At 56.5% G+C, this 17,941-nt stretch overlaps 4 protein-coding genes across 4 annotated transcripts; all 4 read right to left on the reverse strand.

Moving 5' to 3' along the window:
* Positions 1–919: 919 nt before the first annotated feature.
* On the reverse strand, positions 920–3,283 carry LBRM_35_6170 (conserved hypothetical protein; the record flags this gene model as incomplete). The annotated part of the gene is made up of 1 exon (XM_001569180.2): positions 920–3,283. The coding sequence occupies one exon, from the start codon at positions 3,281–3,283 to the stop codon at positions 920–922; it is 2,364 nt and encodes a 787-aa protein (XP_001569230.1).
* Positions 3,284–4,035: 752 nt separating this feature from the next.
* On the reverse strand, positions 4,036–5,133 carry LBRM_35_6180 (putative ras-like small GTPases; the record flags this gene model as incomplete). The annotated part of the gene is made up of 1 exon (XM_001569181.1): positions 4,036–5,133. One exon carries the CDS (start codon positions 5,131–5,133, stop codon positions 4,036–4,038), a length of 1,098 nt encoding a protein of 365 aa, XP_001569231.1.
* An 814-nt stretch (positions 5,134–5,947) lies between these two features.
* LBRM_35_6190 (conserved hypothetical protein) lies at positions 5,948–11,908 on the reverse strand (the record flags this gene model as incomplete). The annotated part of the gene is made up of 1 exon (XM_001569182.2): positions 5,948–11,908. One exon carries the CDS (start codon positions 11,906–11,908, stop codon positions 5,948–5,950), a length of 5,961 nt encoding a protein of 1,986 aa, XP_001569232.2.
* A 2,094-nt stretch (positions 11,909–14,002) lies between these two features.
* Positions 14,003–15,256, reverse strand: LBRM_35_6200 (putative choline/ethanolamine phosphotransferase (CEPT); the record flags this gene model as incomplete). The annotated part of the gene is made up of 1 exon (XM_001569183.1): positions 14,003–15,256. The coding sequence occupies one exon, from the start codon at positions 15,254–15,256 to the stop codon at positions 14,003–14,005; it is 1,254 nt and encodes a 417-aa protein (XP_001569233.1).
* Between the last annotated feature and the right edge of the window lie 2,685 nt (positions 15,257–17,941).

A 17,941-nucleotide genomic window follows, 5' to 3' on the forward strand; every position in this document is an offset into this window, starting at 1 on the left:
TACGTGGGGTCCCCCAAAGAGTGTCACCTACAGTCTCTCCGCCATCGAGAACGAACAGGTGAAGTGCGGCACGCACTAAAGATGCGACGTGCGACGTTCTATGCGGTGAACTCATTCAATTCTGTTGAGTTCGTTTCGATGCGTTGCGTGAAACCTGAAAGTCGCCAAGCAGAAAAACGCCAACACACCTCGGTGCATCGTCTACAGGCACACACACACACACACACATACAGGAAGTGGAACACGCACAGCCTGCTCGGCGGAGTCGGCGTCGACCCTCGGCGAGAGTAGAGCGCAACTCCACGAAACACGTGAAAAGACAATAGAAAAAAAAGACTTTACATGACCTTTGCGGCATAAAGGAGAGCGAGGTGGGGAGTGGGGGGGGGGGGGAAGCGGTTCACACATTCACGCCCACTCCTACACACACACACACACACACACACACACAGAAGTGCACAGAGAGAAACAGAGGCGAAAAGTTCCAGAAATACCCCTCCAACAACAGACACAAACAAGATTTTTACCAAAAAAAAGCGAGAGTGGTACATGCATGGATACATAAGATAGTGTACAGTAGCGGCATTCTGCACACCATGGAGGGAGACACAAGGAGAGAATGGGTGAGGGAAATTCGCACAGGTAGCGACGTACTGCGTGCAACACGGAAGAGAGAAGAAAGCGAAACAAAGCATGACTCAGCTTTCACTTTGCTTTCGAGAAAGGGTGGGGAAAAAAAAGGAACTCTTGATGCATTGCTCGACTTCTGGCATTCTACATCCTCAGGTGTGTGCGTCTGCATGTGGATCCCATGGCGATAGAATCAGCCCCAGGGCCTGCACACGGACATGTTCGGTCGGTCGAACAGAGAGAGGGAGCCAAGAAGGAAAAAAAAAAACAAAAGAGAAAGTAGACAGCTTTACATTTTGGCGATGGCAAGCATCACCATAGAGAATTGGGCGTAGTTCATCGTGTCGGCGGCAACGGGGCTCTTTCGCTGTATCGTGCACTGGCCATCCATGCCTGTGGAGCCTCGCATTACCTGAAGAAAGGGTAACAGGAAGCGCTGAACTCGAGAGCGGTTGATAGGGACACCGCAGCTATCCAGAGGACAGATTAGCCGGGAAGGTGAGTAATGACGCCATTTCACGGCGCCGCCGTTCCACTCCTCAAGTAGAAGATCCATCAAGGCTGACACCGGGAGAGCGTTGTGTTGCCGTGCGGCGGCGCACAGCGCCTTGAAGAGCGGGTACATGGTGTCATCACTGACCTTAACGCCGGCGACCTTCGCCCGCGCAGCGATACACGGCGGCATAGGCGCCGCTGGCCCCGCTGCATCCCTTGAAAAGAGCGCCAATGCCCCCTGGACACTTTCTTTCGGACACATTACAGCCCGTTTCGATGAGTCCGGCTGCACAACCAGAGCATTGGTCTGCATGCTGCTCGTAGAAACTGCCTCCGCCGCCGCGGCCTCGTTGCCCACTGCTCCCTCGCTGTCATCAGGAAAAGACAGCGTCATGAGGCCGGCGGTCGACTCCAGCGCGACTGCTGCGTTGCGAATCACCTCGAGGATCTCGCGGCACCACGAGGTGAAGGGAATGCTTGTGAAGATGGTTTCCGCGGCGCAGGTGGGCGCAGTGGCGCACTTGGGATTCTTGAAGCCCAACGTGGATTTGTTGTCCCCAAGCTCTTTCACCGCTACCGTCACCTTCCACACCAGCCCACTGCTGCGCACAAACCGCTCCGTTGTTTCCATGACGACTTGACACACTAGAAAGAGGGCGCGCCGGTAGCGCAGCTGAAAGATGGCTCGGGCCTCGTCGACGCTCATTTCGTCCTTGACATCGTCGACACTCTCCGTGTCACTGCCTTCGTAGAGAAGCTCCACACACGGAGAGAGGAGATCGACAGGGTCCAACTCCAGGAATACCGCATGCACTTGGTGCGCTTCGGCACACACAAGCCCTTGCAGCACCCATCGCCGCAGTCGCTCCGCTCCTGGGCAAGCGTACACCACGCCCCAGGACTTGCCACCCGCCTCGTCATACGCTTCACCCTTCGGCAGAAACGAGGTCACCTCGTTGTTGACAAAAAGCGTCGACACCTCACGACGCGAGGACAGCAGTAGCAGTCGCGCACACGGCGCAGTCTGCGATGCGAGCGACAGGAGCGGGTGGGTGCTCTTGTGGAAATGGACGTCGGAGCTACATGACTTGGATTCCGCCACCCGCGTCACCAGGAAGTCGGTCGCATCCATCTCTCCTTCGCGCCACGCCCGCAGCACGGCAGAGGTACCCTGAACCACGTCGATACGCCTCCGTAGGCGGGATCCTTCTCGCGTGTAGAGGTACGCCCATGGGTCCCGTGCCTCTACCACGCAGGGCCCCCGCGCAACAGACCCGGTGGCCACTACGGCCGCATCGCAGCTCACCACATCCCTACTAGGAATACCTTTGAATTCCACGCCAGTCTCCTCGGGGCTGAAACGCTCGAGGACGCGCGCCAAGCTCGAACACAGCGTCGACAGTGGCGAGGCCGTGCGTACTTCACGCGCCACTGCCTCTGGCACCATGGTGTGGCTAGACGCCGATTCAGCAGACGAGACGCCGGAGAGCGGCGGGTTGCACACGCGAGCGGCCGCCGCATTGTTGCGCCACTCCCTACAGTACTGAATGCTACGCTGGAGCTCCCCGTAGTACGCGACCGACGAGGTGAGCACCGCTACCAGCCTGTAGCGCGGCGCCGCAGCCTTGTTGAGGCCGCTCATCTCCTGTTGAGAGACAATGTTGCGAAAGACGAGACGGAAAAGCGCCTCAGGACGGTCATTGCGGTGGGCCTGGCCGTTGGCCGCCTCAGCGGGAAGCCGGTAAACGACGAAGGTATACTCTGGCAGAAGCGGGTGATTCGCCACGCCGCTCGTCGAGTCCATGGAACGTGCGAAAACCTGCTCGTACGACGCGGCGATGCAGGCCCCCGAATCGCCGCAGCTGGGCGGTGCCGCCACGATCACTAGTCGTTCCTCTGAGTGAGCCACCACACCATACTGAAGGAGCTGCAGTTGCCGTGGCGACAGGGCATCGCGAAGCAGGGGGTGAATGGCGTAAATGCGGTGAAGTGGGTGATGGAAAGGAATGGCGAATTCCTCGATAATGAGGTCAAAGCGCAGATCCAGCTGCGCAAGGTCGTGAAGCACAACGTTTGCTGAGCCCGGCCTGGATGCCTCCTCTGCCGGGACCCACGAGAAGGGGCTTAGAGGCGCGATGGAGTGCTGCACCGATTCCATTTCCCCTTTGTGGTATACGTGTAGGTGTGCGAGTAGTGTTGCGCGAAGTACAACTGGGGAAAAAGAGCGCGTCAGAAGAGGGAGTAACAGTGCGCGTTATGCCACACACTAGGAAGGCGGCTTAGGGAGTTCTCCGTACCGAGTGCAGAGACTTGCTCCTCAAACAAACGCAGCTGTACGAGGACCGCAGGAAACAGATAGAGAACTACAAGAAGCTCGGAAGAAGCACCTTCTCAGAAATGAGGCGGAGCCCCCTCTCCTCTGCTTCCGCCTGCAGAGAGCGTACATTGAATGCAGGCATTTCTAGACTGATACAGAGCACAATTAGGCGACATGCCGATTGAGCAGCTGCCAAGGAGGTTTTTTTCGACCGTAGCAGGAAACCGCTTTGCGGAAATTGTACACGGAGTATGCTAGGTCTTTTCTCCCTCGAGGAACTTGCCAGGTGCCAGCAAGAGAGCGAAGGGGCATTGACAACGCACAGCACAGCATTTTAACGACAGTTTCGATAGCCATCCTCAACACGTCTTCTTTCACTTTGCCAACGCACCTACTCTCCCTCTCACATACACACAGAAGAGGAGGAGATACAAAAGGGGAAACCAGTCATACAGGAGATGGAAAAAAATAGAAGAACGCACAAGACTACAGACACGAGGTACGTCATGAACACACTTTCAGACTCGAGTCGTTAGTAGTGGCAGCCCCTTCCCTTCCCTCCTTGGGTGCCTCTCGCTCTGGCCATGTCCCACCTAGGATGCGCTCGTGTTGAAGATGTCAAAGGCGGCCTTGTAGAATATGTCCACGTTTCGGTCAATCAACGCGCGGTTCTCGAGGTGTGTCTGCTTCATCATGAGCACCAACGTTAAGGAGCTCGGCAATTCGCGGACGTAGATGCAGTCTTCGCTGCTTAGCTGTATCACTGCATTCGCGCCGCGGTACAAGTCGGACACGTCAGAGGCGTATCCGTCTGCGCTGCCATAAGCCAAGACAGTGGTGGCGTCGTTGGCAGGCGAGGCAGCCAAAGTGTGTCCCGAGTCCGCCGAGGCATCTTTCGCGCCTGCGGCGGCGCCGTCTCCTGCACGGGTGTAAATGCGACTCATCTTCACTACGACTTCAATGGCATCGCTGCAAAGGTCATAGGTTCGAGACTTGAGGCGGTTGCGCTCGTCCACTGCGACGTATATTTTGGAGTGGCTAAGGAAGAGATAGGAGAGGTCGATATTGCTGTTCGAGTTGAGCATCTGCAGGAGCTCTGTGATATACGGCATTTTGCACTTGATGAGCTTCTGCACCACCAGCGAGAAGGCCTGGAAGACGGAGTGGTCGTAGATGGAGGTGAGATTGAAGTTCAGACGTAGCGGCTGCACATTCTCCAGTAACTGCTTAGCTTCCTCCTCCACACGCCGCTGCAGGCTCGCCAGCAGGTCGGCCTGGTGGTCTTCACTCAGAGCGTCGACTTTGTGAATAAACACCTCAATGCACAACTCAGGATTGTACCGGTATGCAGCGTTGATTGTGTCGAGCAGCCGCGCACGGGCGTCGTCGATGAGCTCGCGGCAGTCCAGCACATACACAATCGCGCCACAGTTTTCGAGAAGCTGATTCACGTCATAGCGGCTGGCGTTGCTGGGATCGAATGGGTCATTCTGGCCGGGAAAGTCCCACACCTCAAAATTCACGAAGTCGTTCGAGTGCACGGTGCTCTTCTCTGGCTGCACGGTGGTTGCCAAAGTGGCCGAGTCGTGCGGTTGCATACCTTCAAAGACGACCTTTTGGATGCTACTTTTCCCTGACTTGCGGAGCCCCATAAGCAGCACCTTGGGTAAGGCAAGCATATCGTTGGACATGGCGCTTCACCATAGCGCAGCCGGCGCGGAGAAAGAAAGAAAAGAACAAGGCAGCTCGAGCGAAGAGTGAGGCGGATCTAGGACATACCCATAACGAAGCACTCCCGCCTGGAGAGACTTGGGTAGCCACACACACACAAAAAAAAAAATGAATCTTTCCAACTATACTCAGTCTCCCCTCAGAAAAGAGGGAGGCAAAAAGGAGGCGGGTACACTCCTGCTGCCGTGGTCGTGTGAAAAGGCGAATGGGAGAGAAAGAGAGAGAGGAAGCATGACCTCAGAAAAGAGAGATGGGGCCAGCCACGCACATGAAGGTACGGAGAAGCGCTTTTTCCTCTCTAGTGTGAGACGGACAAGGAAAGCAGACTGGGTTTAGGTGCAGCTTCACCCCACCGCATTCTACATGCAGGCCTCCCAGTTAGCGATTTTTCATTTCTTGTTCGTCTCGTTTTCTCTCATCTGATGTTGAAGCAGCAGGGGGTTCGCATCGGTGCACTTTCCTCGAAGAGCAACAGAGACGAGCTCCTGTTCTTCCTCTCTCTTTCGTATTCGTGTCCTCCACTTCTCTAGTACGCTGTGAGTGTTGTTTTTGCACTTCTGTCAGTTCTTATGTGTGCACGGAAGGTGTGATGTCTCCTCAACGCTGCAGTCCACCGCGCTACCTCCACTTCACGTCCACACGCCTCGAAAACACGCACGCACCGCGTTTACCGTCCCTAGGAGAACAGAGAGTTCCATGATGAGTGCTCCACACGCGCGCCAGCAAGGACAGAAATGAGCGCACAGCAACACCGACACGCCCATATAAAAGTCTTCACAGGCACTCGATGAAGTGCTGTAGCTGCGCCGTCTGTCCTTGCACCACGCGACTGAGCAACGGCCAACGCACCTCGCTGAGGTCCTTCACGAAGCTTCGCAGTGTGCGAACGAGACGCTCCATCGAGTGTCGCACCCCACAGACCACCTCGGCTGTGTACAAAATACGAGGTGCATTTCTCGCGTTTTGGATAAAATCCTGCACCGTGAAGGCGTACGCCGTCAAGGCGAGCTGCACAGTCTCCAGGTGCACTGTCTGAACATCTGTCGCGATGTCGATCTGACCATCAGCTGTGAAAGAGTCATCAACGTCTGTAGCGGTGTCAGTGTCGCCGGCAAGCGGTCTCTTGCTGGAGGATCGCGTCACACTTGACTCCCGCGATGCAAAACTTGTGAGCCCCATATTCGAGGAGCGCTCGAGTCCAATGCCGCCAGTAGGGGCAGAAGTGGCGGCGACTTTCCGAAGAATCTGCAGCTCCCACAAGGTGAACTGGCGCAAGAGGTCTAAGGAGTATACGAGCGAGATGGCTGTGGAAGCAGCGGCGACGTCGTCGTTGGAGAGGCTGGGCGCGCTCGCCAGCTCCACCGTCTGCCCGAGTAACTCTAGCGGAAACACAAAGGATGCCAGTGTGGCGCCGTCACGCGGAACGGCGTACGATGGCTGCTTCAACAGGATCGTGAGTTCGCTGCGCAGCACATAAGACTGAGCGATCGTGATACGCTTTCCCTCACTAATCGCCGCCTCTGCACTCGGCAGCGAGGACACACACTGCTGTTGTAAGTGAGGTTGCCGGAGGAACACAAAGCCTGCCTGGACACACGGTGTGAGCTTTTCAAGAAGGACGTTCTGCACCGCTAGTACCGCCACAAGTCGCGTGCACCAGTCCACTTCCTCTACCTCCCACAGGAGTAGTCTGCACCGGTCGGCTCCCCGTACACCGGCAAACGCGCTAAGAGCAGCAGCAAACCGTGGGCTGCTCAGCAGTGCTGCTTTCAGTGATGGCACCCAGCCTGACGCGATTGCGCTGTATTGCCCTCGCACGGACATGATCGTACACCACAAGGAGAGCAGCGCAATCCAGCAGACGCTCCACGCCAGACGCAGGTGCCGCTGCGCAGCGGCATCATAGACAGAGGAGGCAGAAAACTGACCCAGTGCCTGCAGAAAGCCTAGGAGGACATCTTCCTCCACAAAGCCGACAGCTGCCATCTGCTCACCACAGTGGGCAATGACACAGCCAACGCACTCCAAAACTCGCACAAAGCGAAGCGCATCGGTGTTGGTCGGCTGTGTTGGCTGAACAAATCGTGAGAGACGCGACGCTACCTGCATCAAGGTTGGCAGCAGGCGGCTGACGAGCACTGCATCGCCACACCCGTCAGTGCGTGGCCGACTGAAGACGCGTGTGCATCCGTTTACCAACCTCTCCAGCATCACCAGTGTCTCTGCCGTCCAGGTGCATAGCTGCAGCTTGGCGTGCAGGGCTTCCTGCACCATCGCCATTAACTCCTCCATGGTGGCGTAGGTGGTGAAGTTGGACAACGGAAACGCTGTGACAACAGGAAGTGTGTCGAGCAGCACAAACGTGTTTCGGCGATTCGCCTTGGCAAAGGACACCAGACGCCGCAGTGAGTGCTGCCCGGTGGGGCTCATCTCGAGCAGCTCGGCTGCCTCGCTGCCAACCGCACTCTCCAAGATACTCGTGGCCGCCTTGGCGAGACGCAGTTGTTGCTGCACTTGACGGGTAAGGAATGGGGCCAACATCGGCGGCCCCGGCTGGCAAGACAGCACTGACTCAACGGCACACTCGAGTAGCTGTTGTGTCCGCTTACCGAAGAGCCCCGCCGTGTACGTATCAACCCCACTGAGCCACAACAGCTGCTCAAGCGCAGTGGCCAAGTCTGCCATTGTATCCAGCTGTGCGGCAAGGCTGTTGAGGCGCCGGTCGTCACCAGTGCCGAGAAAGAAGCGTGTAGCGGCGGTGCCAACAGGGAAGAGCCGCCGATGCGCCGCGACGACCTCGACGCTTTCGCTGGAGAGGGTGTGGAAGGAGGTCGCCGTGTTCGACAGCTCCCTTTTGGCACGGGCAGCAGAGGCAGCAGCGAGAGCCGTTGGCACAGCACAGCGGCTCAGAACGCTGACCTGCGATGTTCGGTGGAGAGTGGTGTGGACGCTGTCGAGCTGACTTCCACATGCCAAACGCTTTGATGCTGTCACTGCGCTCCCGCGCGGAAAGATAACACTGGCACTGACGTCAGTGTTCTCGCCTAGTGTCAACCTCGTTGCCTGCCGTGCCAACCAGTTGGTTTGGTCATCATAGTCCACTTCGCACCACTCCACATCGTACAGGCTGCGCACCCGCTGCAGAGCAGCAGCGCCATGGCGAAGCAACTGATCCATGATATCTGTGTAGGGAGCCAGCACCTTGCTACGAGCGCTTGTCGATCCAAACGGCGACAGGGGCACTAGGGTTGAGCGTCGCTGCTGCGTTGGTGGAGCGGTGGTGCTGTCTCGAGTCGACGTTGTCGATTTGTTGCTGTCATTCACCTCTCCACCGGCACCGCTGGCAGCGCAGCTGTCCAGTGTGGAGCCAGTCAGCTTCGCCTTGGACAGCTCAAGCGCAACTCTCGCATTCACATAGGCGACACATGCCACCACCAGCGTTGCCTCCTCCCACTCGCCACCCTTGCGGCTAGCGTTTGTCTTTGTCTCATCACCGTCATTGCGCGGCACAAGGGACACAATTTCCTGCACAGGCACAAGCTTTGTCATACCGCTGCACCGAAGTATGTTCAGCGCAAGCGCCTTTTCGTAGAGGGCGGCCTTGTCTGAGCGCACTGTTTCCACGAGCAACTGCATGAGCGGCAGACCTGCTGGTTGTGTTTTTGGCTGGTCAACGCTGCCGCTGTCAACGCCACTGTCCCCACTCCCGAATCGCCCGTCCGCGGCGCCTTCACTAGCGTCGGCGTCCTCGCCAACGTCACGCTTCTCCGGCCCAAACACGAAGAGGAATAGCGCCGGACACCACATGGCCATTGCCTGCACCAACTCCAGTCGCATTGCGTTTGATGGCGACCCCACATTCACCCGCTGCATCTGCAGAATCCGTTGGGTGATAGCCACGACCTCGTTCGGTGAGAGGTGTGAACGAAACATTTGAAGCACGAAGTCGGAGGTGCGGTGGAGAGCGGCTGCGTGCAAGGCTGCCACGAGAAGCTCAGTCACGGCATGATGAATCGGTGCCAAGAGATCTTCGCAGAGCAGCTGCAGGAGTACCTGCACCACGCTGCACGAACGACAGGCACCACCACCATCACGCATCTCACTCATCACGCTACCGCCACTGATGCGCCCTTGGAGGCCAGACGGTGCAGGAAAGACCGACGTCGCCACTAGTGCAGGTACGTCGTAGAGCAGTACAGCCTTGTAGAGCAAGGAGGCGGCGGCGCACACGGAGCACCATGTCGACTCCCCGCCCACCATCCAATTTCCTTTGACGTACGCCTTCGCCAAGGTATCGAGCGCCTCGCCGATACGGGCGATAACCTGTGGCAGCTGCGGCACTGTCACACCAGCAAAGAGCGTCGCGTCTTCGGCATGATCCTCTATCAAGGTGAAGATGGCGTGCACTAGCGTAGTGGCTGTCTCTGCACCACTAGAAGAGCAGCTGAAGGCGCCTGCCGGAATTCCCGCTAGCAGCGAGACAAGACGCCCAGGCTCTGCAGGAGACAACTCATATATGGTACGGCATAGATGCGGATAGAGCTGTAGGCATGCGGTCCAGTCGGCCTCGACATACTCATCGTCCAATCGCAGCGCTGCCCAGTGCGACGGGGCCAAGAGATGTGCCATTACAGCCCCCAAAGAGTCCACGGCGGATGCGTAGCGCTGCAGTAAGCGGTACGCGAGTCGCTTCATCCGCAGCGAAGGCCTTGGTGCCTTGAGAATGGTTGTCACCACTTGGTTCGCGAGACTGACGAGATGACAGGCGCCGGCCTCTTTCTCGAGCTGCTGCAACGAGTGCGGAAATTGACACAGGAAGGCGCATAAGAGTGTGGTAGCGGACTCGCAGAGCAGACGCTTCTCGCGATCTTGCACACTCTTCTTCTCGGTGGTGTGAGCGAGGGCGGAGTTGAGAGTGACGCGCAGTCCGTCCATGCACAAGGCAAAAAGGCTGCGGCCCCTTCCGGACGCGGAGTGAGGCGCCTCCGTTGCTTCCGCACCGCCCGCCGGGGCGGCGTTGTTTGCAATCACTGTAGTGCGAGTGGACTGGGAAAGATAAAAGAAGAGACGGAGTTCTCCCAGCGAGTCCAGCAGCGACGGCAGCGCCGAGGTCACGTACGCCAGCAGAGACAGATAGAAGACGAAGTTTCGGGGAGAATCAGGATCTGCCTCGCATCGTGCTAGAAAGGATTCCGGGGAATCATCACTCTCGCCCAGCACACCGTCGCCTTCCACAGAGGCGCTATCACTGGTATGAAAAGCGGTGCAGGTGATCCTGTCCTCCCCTCGCTGCTGGTCCGGGAAGCCAGCGTCGTTTCCCGCGCCCGCCGCACCGAGAATGGCGCGCCGCATAAGCGACTCCACCGATGACTCCGTCCGTTGCGTGGAGTGCACACCCACCCGCTGATTCGCACGAAGAGTTGCTCTCGACGATCCTGCTAAGGTCCCCTTTGACGCGCCAGGCGCCGCCACTCTCAACGCGGCCGGCTCCCCCTGGGCGTAGGGCAGCTCGTACCGACTGAGAGCGCGATGCAGAAAGCTGACAAGATTCATGTAGCTCTCCGAGTAGGCCGTCCATGTCGGCCCATACACGCTCACAGCGCGACTGATGTGGAGGAGTGCATCAGCCGTACAGTAGTACCACGCGGCCTCCGACATCACAGATAAGAAGCTGTGCATTGCGTATCCATACACCCACGCACTGATTCGCTTGATGACACAAACGGCGGTGGCGCTGTCCGTGCAGCTGGCAACGTCGGCAGCGGTGTCATAGAGGGTAGCCTTGCGCACCACTTCGAGCACGCGACATTGCCACATCAGTGTCATGTGTGACCATGTCGTTGGAAGAGCCGCCATGAAGGCCATGTGCGCCATGTTTGCCTGCGCGGCAGAACCGAGTTCCAGGTTTAGCAGCGCATCCTCGAGCACCCTGTGGGGAAGACCAGCCGCCTGCAGAATACAGAACGCAGTGAGAGAGACGACACTACGACGCAGGTAGGCTGGCCGATGCGCGGCTGCCCTGACAAGTTCTGCACCCATGTCTCTGTTGACCGCGTACAACGATGCAAGCACCTCTTCAGAGACTACAAGGCTGGATGAAACCTTGTCGCTGGAACCTGCAGTCCTCGCATGGTACGCAACTAGGAGCAGAACATCGCAGTAGAGTGAAAGAGCTGCATCTTCGCCTGCTTGCGCCCCGGCCAATCCTGCATGTCCATTGCAGCGCAGCCAAAGTGTCTGTACCTGTTCTGCAGCTGTGGCAACAAAACGCCCGTCCGTGAGCAAAGTCAGCAGGTGGCCAAAATTGCGCGAGCGCTGATGAGCACGTTGGGATCTCTGCAGAATTGCGCTCAGCACACTTAGGGCCTTTGTCAAGGAAGCGAGCTCGCTCGTCGCAGACGCCTGTTGCGGCCAACCCCCGCCTAAGCGTGTGTCATAGGCGCGCTCCTGCGGCGCTGAGCTGGACGACTGTATTGGCAAGGATATGACAGGGCTTTGTAGCTCTGGCAACAACAAAATGGAGCTGCTACTTGAAGCATCGTTCAAGACGGAGTAGGGTGCAGCAGCGAGTGTTTCCACAATGTAGTCGCTCTCCCCTACGTGGTTCTCCAGAGCGTCGCTGTCCGCCAACCTTCCCACACGAGGCAGAAGCGCCACTTCCACGCTCGGTGCCCTGACTTCCCGGGAGCTAAAGAGATTCGCCAGCGACTCAAGCACGCTGATCTGGGTGGCCATCTTCCCCACATGCGACGCGCCTGACGTATTTGGCTGTTTCGATGACGCCACGGCGGGGCCGGAGGCAGCATGAGGAGCAGACTGCGACGTGTCCACGAACGCAAACGACTGAGACGCAGATGCCGAGGTGGACTTAGCTGTGCTGAAGAGAGACATGGCGCGTTCTTCTCAAAAATGACAGTAAGTCGAGTTGAACACGGTAACAGTCATGCACACGCACACACAGCGCTCACAACAATTAGTGAATAGACAGGTAGGGGAGCAAGAAGAAGAGTGAGGCACTGCTGTCGCAGGACCCGAGCAAGTACCCTCTTTTTCCGCTACAGATCGTTACCAGCAATGCCTGCACACCGCTGCTTGAGGTTCAAGAAGGGTATTTTGACTTCACGTCAACTTGTTTTCCTGTATTGAGACTTGGTTGTATGTGGACGAGTGGAGCGTGGTTGTGCGTCGTTCACCACCACAGACACTGTTTCGCTTCCCCCCCCCTTGTGCTTAGGTAAGGGCTACGTCGGTAAGACGAGAGAAAGGGCGCTCTCTTGTTGATATCGACTTGATCGTGGAGCCTCGCTGCCCTGTGCGTGAGTACCCCTCGTGTTTTCTCAGACCTTAAGTTCAGTTTCTTTTTAAATCGTCTTCCGATGTTCTTACGGAGAGAAGGAAGTGAGTCGAGTCCAGCAACGACGGGGTCCGTGGAAAGCCGACTTGGAGGGTAGCAGTGGCGGTAACACGTTACGTGACTCGCAGGAAAACGAGGATACAAAGAGAAAAAAATGCGTACACGTATACATCCACATACAGAGATAAACGCAGGAGAAGGGTGAGCCTGGTGCGACATGACGATGAGGAGAGCGGAACACACACACCCAGAGGCCGAAGGAGCAATGGTGAAGGGGCAACTACGGTCACATGGTGTACCGTATGCGTCACTCTTTTCGCCACCATCTGAAGAAATGGTTACTCCCAGCTCTGTCGCTTAGGCTTCTTCCTGAAGCTATGAACAAAGTTTTATTTTTAAAGTCACATTAGATAACAGGTCTTGATGACGGAGTATTACCCCAGCGCGTGGTATCTCAGGATCTAGCACCCCACCTGCTGCAGGGGGGAGGGCGTCAGGCAGCCCTTTGCCTATTACTGCCAAACCCGAGCCACCACTGGTGGTGACTCGGCCAAGCATCTACAATGTAGGGAGGGGGTGAGCGCGATGTATCGCTATAGATGTCAGCGGTCAGGCCCTGGATGGCGTGGCGTCCGAGCGACCTGCGACAGTGAGCACAGTTGTGCCATCTGCAGGATGGGTTGAGAGTGCCAGCGTGACGCGAATGTCTCTCACCCGGCTTGCACTGCCTAGCGGTGTGGCGAACCTGCGCCACTCCCCGAAGGATGAACCTCGTGATGACCGGCGAAACGGATAGTTAGAGTGTGAGGCAGAGGCATTGCTCAGGTCACCAAGTCGCCGTATTGCTGGAACGGGCGTCTGGTACTGCTCCGCACCAGGCGCCAGGTCGGTGAAAGGACGAAGAGAGGCCGGCGCTCTGAAGTTCATCTCATAATGCTCGGCAGAGAATTGAGACATTCAAGGGGAAAAAAAAGAACCGGAAAGTAGGTGCGGCGTTCGTCAAGCATGAAGGCGTACTGATGTGAATAACGTGAGCCTTACAGAAAAAAAAAAGATCACAGACACATAAACGAGGAAAAGCACACTTGTCACCCGACTTCATTTTTGAAGTGCCGTGTGGTCCCTTTTCGCGTACCGCACGTGAGCCTCCTCGCTATCCTGCTCACTGGCACTAAGTAGAAGCATTCATCCTGTAGTGCTTTCTTTTCTCTACATCGCCGCGACGCTGATGCGTGTTCGAGTCCCTCTACTGAACTCAGTCCGAGAATCTCGTGCCACACGAAAGGAAACTGCGCAAGTGCCAAGTCTCACCACTGCCCCTCTGCCAAGCCTAGACGACTATGTGCTGAAGCGTGGGCCAACAGCAACAGCAGCAACGAAGGAGAAGACACACATAGTCACCTGTGCTTAAATCAGCTGTTTTCTTACTGTACGTTTAGGTGTACGTGAGAAACGCTTCCGAGACACCTGCGGCGCTAATCCGACTTCTTCGGTTTGATGGACATGATAGAGATATTGAGGTAGCGGGCGATCTGGGTGAACGCGGAGAGAATCATATGGCCGTATTGCACGGCAGCGAAAACAGACAGCCCCGTCAGTGACCAACCAAGCACCCTCTCGACCACCTCGTGCGGCACTGAAGCATTACCAGCGTAGTGCAACACCGACGCCGTTGTCAGGGCAATGAAGAGAAGAACTATGTGCCAATTTGTAGTCTTGTAAGGCATGAGGCTAAGCCGCGCCAGCGTCAGCCGCGTTACTGTAATTGAAACCAGCAGGCCGTAGCTCATCTCCAGCGCAAATGGAAAGTGTACCTTCAAATTGGAGAACACCACGGACACATGAACCATAAGCGCCGTCATGGAGAGGATTGGAACTGCTGCAAGCATGGGCGTCACCTTTGAATCGTGCACTGTTGGACGAACCACCACGTGTATCACATTCGTGAGAATTGTGAAAAGGCAGAAGATCAGAAATATGAGAAAGAGGACACTTCGGATAGACTCGATGTGAACAACACCGCTGCTTCCAGGGAAGAGCCACGCCAACGCTGGCGGGTACGCCACGTCGTACGGTCCCACAGCCGGCGTATCCCAGATGGACTCGCCATACACGCCCGAGACGATGAAGAGCACGCAGTTGAGGATGATGCCCTCCGTTGGGCCATTGACGTAGCCAAGGACGAATACCCCCGTGCTGAACTGCTCCCAGATGATGGTAAACAGGCTGAAGGATGAGAAGGACAACAGCCAGAAGCGCTCCACTGGTGTCATGTAGGTAACAAGACTCACATTCAACAACACAAACGGGGTGAGGAAGGCGTCACAGCCGTGGTCGAATAGTTCGCCGAGCGGGCTACCAGTGCCGGTGCGCCGCGCCTGCTTGCCATCAATTGCGTCTAGGGTTTGGTAGGTGAAGAGTGCGAAAGAGGCGTAGTATAGAGACCAACTGGGGTACACGCCCTCTTCAAAGAAGAAGAAATACAGCAGCATGACCGCTGAAGACATGCCGATGAGAAACCCGGTGAAGGTAATGCAATTTGGCGCGACGGTCATGGGCACAAGATTCACCAAAAAGTTCCAGTATCGCTGCAGCACATACCGGCTCATGATTGAGAAGTCTGTGCTAGAGTACTTGTACTTCTTCAAGTTGGGCAAATACGCAGGCGGGATGTACTCGTTTTCGAGTGGGTTGAGGCTCTTACGGCGAGCAGTCATCTTGGGGGGCATTTTCGCTCCTCTGCGGTTCTGCGTGTACCTTTATGACGAAGACCAGTGTGGCGGAAAAAGGGACGGGAAAGGGCGGTATCGGTGACGGAGACAGTGACTGCGGCTGTGTGTGTGTGTGGGTGTGTCCACTGCCGCAATCACACTCGCACAAGAGTGAGGGGAAAAGAAGTGAATGAGCCACCGAAACGGAACTGAAAATGAGAGACACCACAGCTGCGCGAACGCAATCCAAGAAAATGAGCGGCTAAGGGTATAGACAAACAAGAGAGAGAGCCAGAAAGAGAAAGTCAAGCAAAAAAAAAAAACGAGAGAAAGCGAAACACAGGAGCCCTCGTGATGAAACTTGCACCCTGACACAGGCTTTCTGATTAGCTACAGGGTTTCACTAAAAGCTATCGGTACTACTCGAAACCATAGGATGCTCGTAGCAATCGCTTCAAAACAAGCTCAGCTTCTTTTATGGTGCCAGCGACGTCCTGTTAACCAGACGACTACCTTTCGTAGTCAGACATTCCTTTTCGCCACGATAACGTTAGCGCCGCGTACCGGTAGCAACGTTGCGCGTGCTGTGATCCCTCGCCAGCATGAACGTCCGGGCTGCAACAACAAGTACCAGTCATACGGTTTCTTGAACGAGATAATATCTACAACAAAGCTGCAAGAAACTGAATAACGCAATAAATGAGGAGACACGAGGGGGGATGTCCGCACTTCGCTGTAATAAAAACCGCAGAGAACCACAAGATGATCAAACAGCCAACAGCCAAGACGCAGGTGGCCCTAGTGCAGCAGCCTTACGGTAAGCATTTTCACAGAGCACGCAAACAGCACAGCATAACCCACGTTTGCGGGCTGTGGTGATGGAGGGGGTGCACCCGTGCCGGGAGCTCTCCCCTACCGTGAAACAGGCCCCACACATGCGCACCACAATGTTAAATGAACGACAAAAAATTAGGTCAAACACACAATAAAAATCATGACACTCCGCCTCACGCACACAATGGGCACATCGGCAGACCTTCGAATGAAAGTTGATGACGTCTGTACTGCCTCACCATGACTACAGCCCTACACGCCATTTTCCTTACTTTTCTTTTGACTTTCTTTTGTCGTTGTTCTCGCCTCGCTCAATGAAAGACGAGCACAGGCGTCGGTGTCTTCGTCCAAGCGTGCCCTTCCATCACGAGCCAGTCCACAGGCACACGGCAGCCCCTCACCTACCTCCGTGGTACTGTGGCGCATCCCTGGCCGTCTCGCACGAGCCCTCCCCTTGCCGTCGAATCGTGCCAGGCGCCTAGGGGGCTCTTTTGGCCCTTCCTCGTCCCCTCTTCGCATAGGTGCTGCGCGAGCGCCGCCAGACGGACTGAGTAGACGGCGTGCCCAGGTCCAGGGGCGAGCGAGGATGAGGAAAGGAAGCCGCGTCCAGGGTCCTGTTCGTGGGCGGCGGCGTCCACCGTGCGGGTGGTCAGGTGTGGTGCAGGTGCATGTCGGAGGAGCTCAAGGAGGAGGTGGTGGTGGGCCAGCTGCAGGTCAAGTCCCTCGGAGACCCTGCACCCTGTCTGTACGCCATGACTCCCCCCGAGTCGCTTCAACCAGCGGTATCGCGGGGGAGACGCTCCCCATGGGGGCCTGGAGGACTCTCGGTGGCGTAGCTCGAGTTGTGCTCGTCATGGCTGCGACATCCGCGCCTCATCGGCACACCCCGGCAGATGTGGGAGATGCCGCACGTTTCGCGCCGATGCACTATGGGGCGGATCGGTAGGGATCCTGCTGCACCCCACCCTCGCCTGAACCCGCACAGCTTCCCCTTCGAGCGGGTGCAGTGGGATTTGATGAACTGGCGACCCGACGCATAGTGGACATGTGCGATTGTCGGCGTGACTGCGACCCTCTGTAGTGGAGCGCCAGCGCAACCCCGTTTGGACACACCAACAGTCTGACGGCAAAGCAGGGGTCCGACAGCAGATTGGGTGCTTTCCCAGAGAGTGAGTGCTGGACGCTGGTACCACGGTGATTATAAGAGTGGGGTAATCACACACACACACACACACACACACACACACACACACACACACACACACACACACACCGAGAGAAAACAAAACGCACGATAGGAAAACTAAAGAAACAGAGGTGCGAACAGTCACAATGGACGGCACCGTGAAGCTCACAGGAACATAGCCGTCAAGCGTATAAGAGGAAAAGAACACGCCCAGAAGACAACAACGCGCACTCACATATGCACAAGGGCAGGCAGAAATGAGGAAAAGAAACCTATAGGTGGAATACCGTGAGACAAGCTAACAAAGCCTGTGGCTGCGCACCGAGTCAGCCAAAGGTAGACGACGTTTTTCATCTCCTACACTTGATCGTGTAGTGATCATCTTGAACAGTGGCTACCCCCTCTTCCCTTTCCTCTATTTCCTTCATGATACTCTGCCCTCTCCCTTTTCACGTTGTGATCCCTCGCAGAATGAGTGACCAGGGACTGCTTGTGAGGTAGAAGACGAGGTGGGGGCTAAAGTCAGAAGCACAAGTACCTTCGTTGCTTGTGTTTGATGAGTTTCTGTGCGTATGCCAACCTGTGTAAGAAACATATCTATGAAGACTACCTTCTCCGCCAACCACCACTCACGTTAGTGGGTCCTACGCAGCTGCGGTGCAAGACGTGGGTGAAAGTGCTGG

The sequence above is a fragment of the Leishmania braziliensis genome, chromosome 36, assembly GCF_000002845.2.
Source record: "Leishmania braziliensis MHOM/BR/75/M2904 complete genome, chromosome 36".
In the NCBI taxonomy this organism is placed as follows: Eukaryota; Euglenozoa; class Kinetoplastea; order Trypanosomatida; family Trypanosomatidae; genus Leishmania; species Leishmania braziliensis.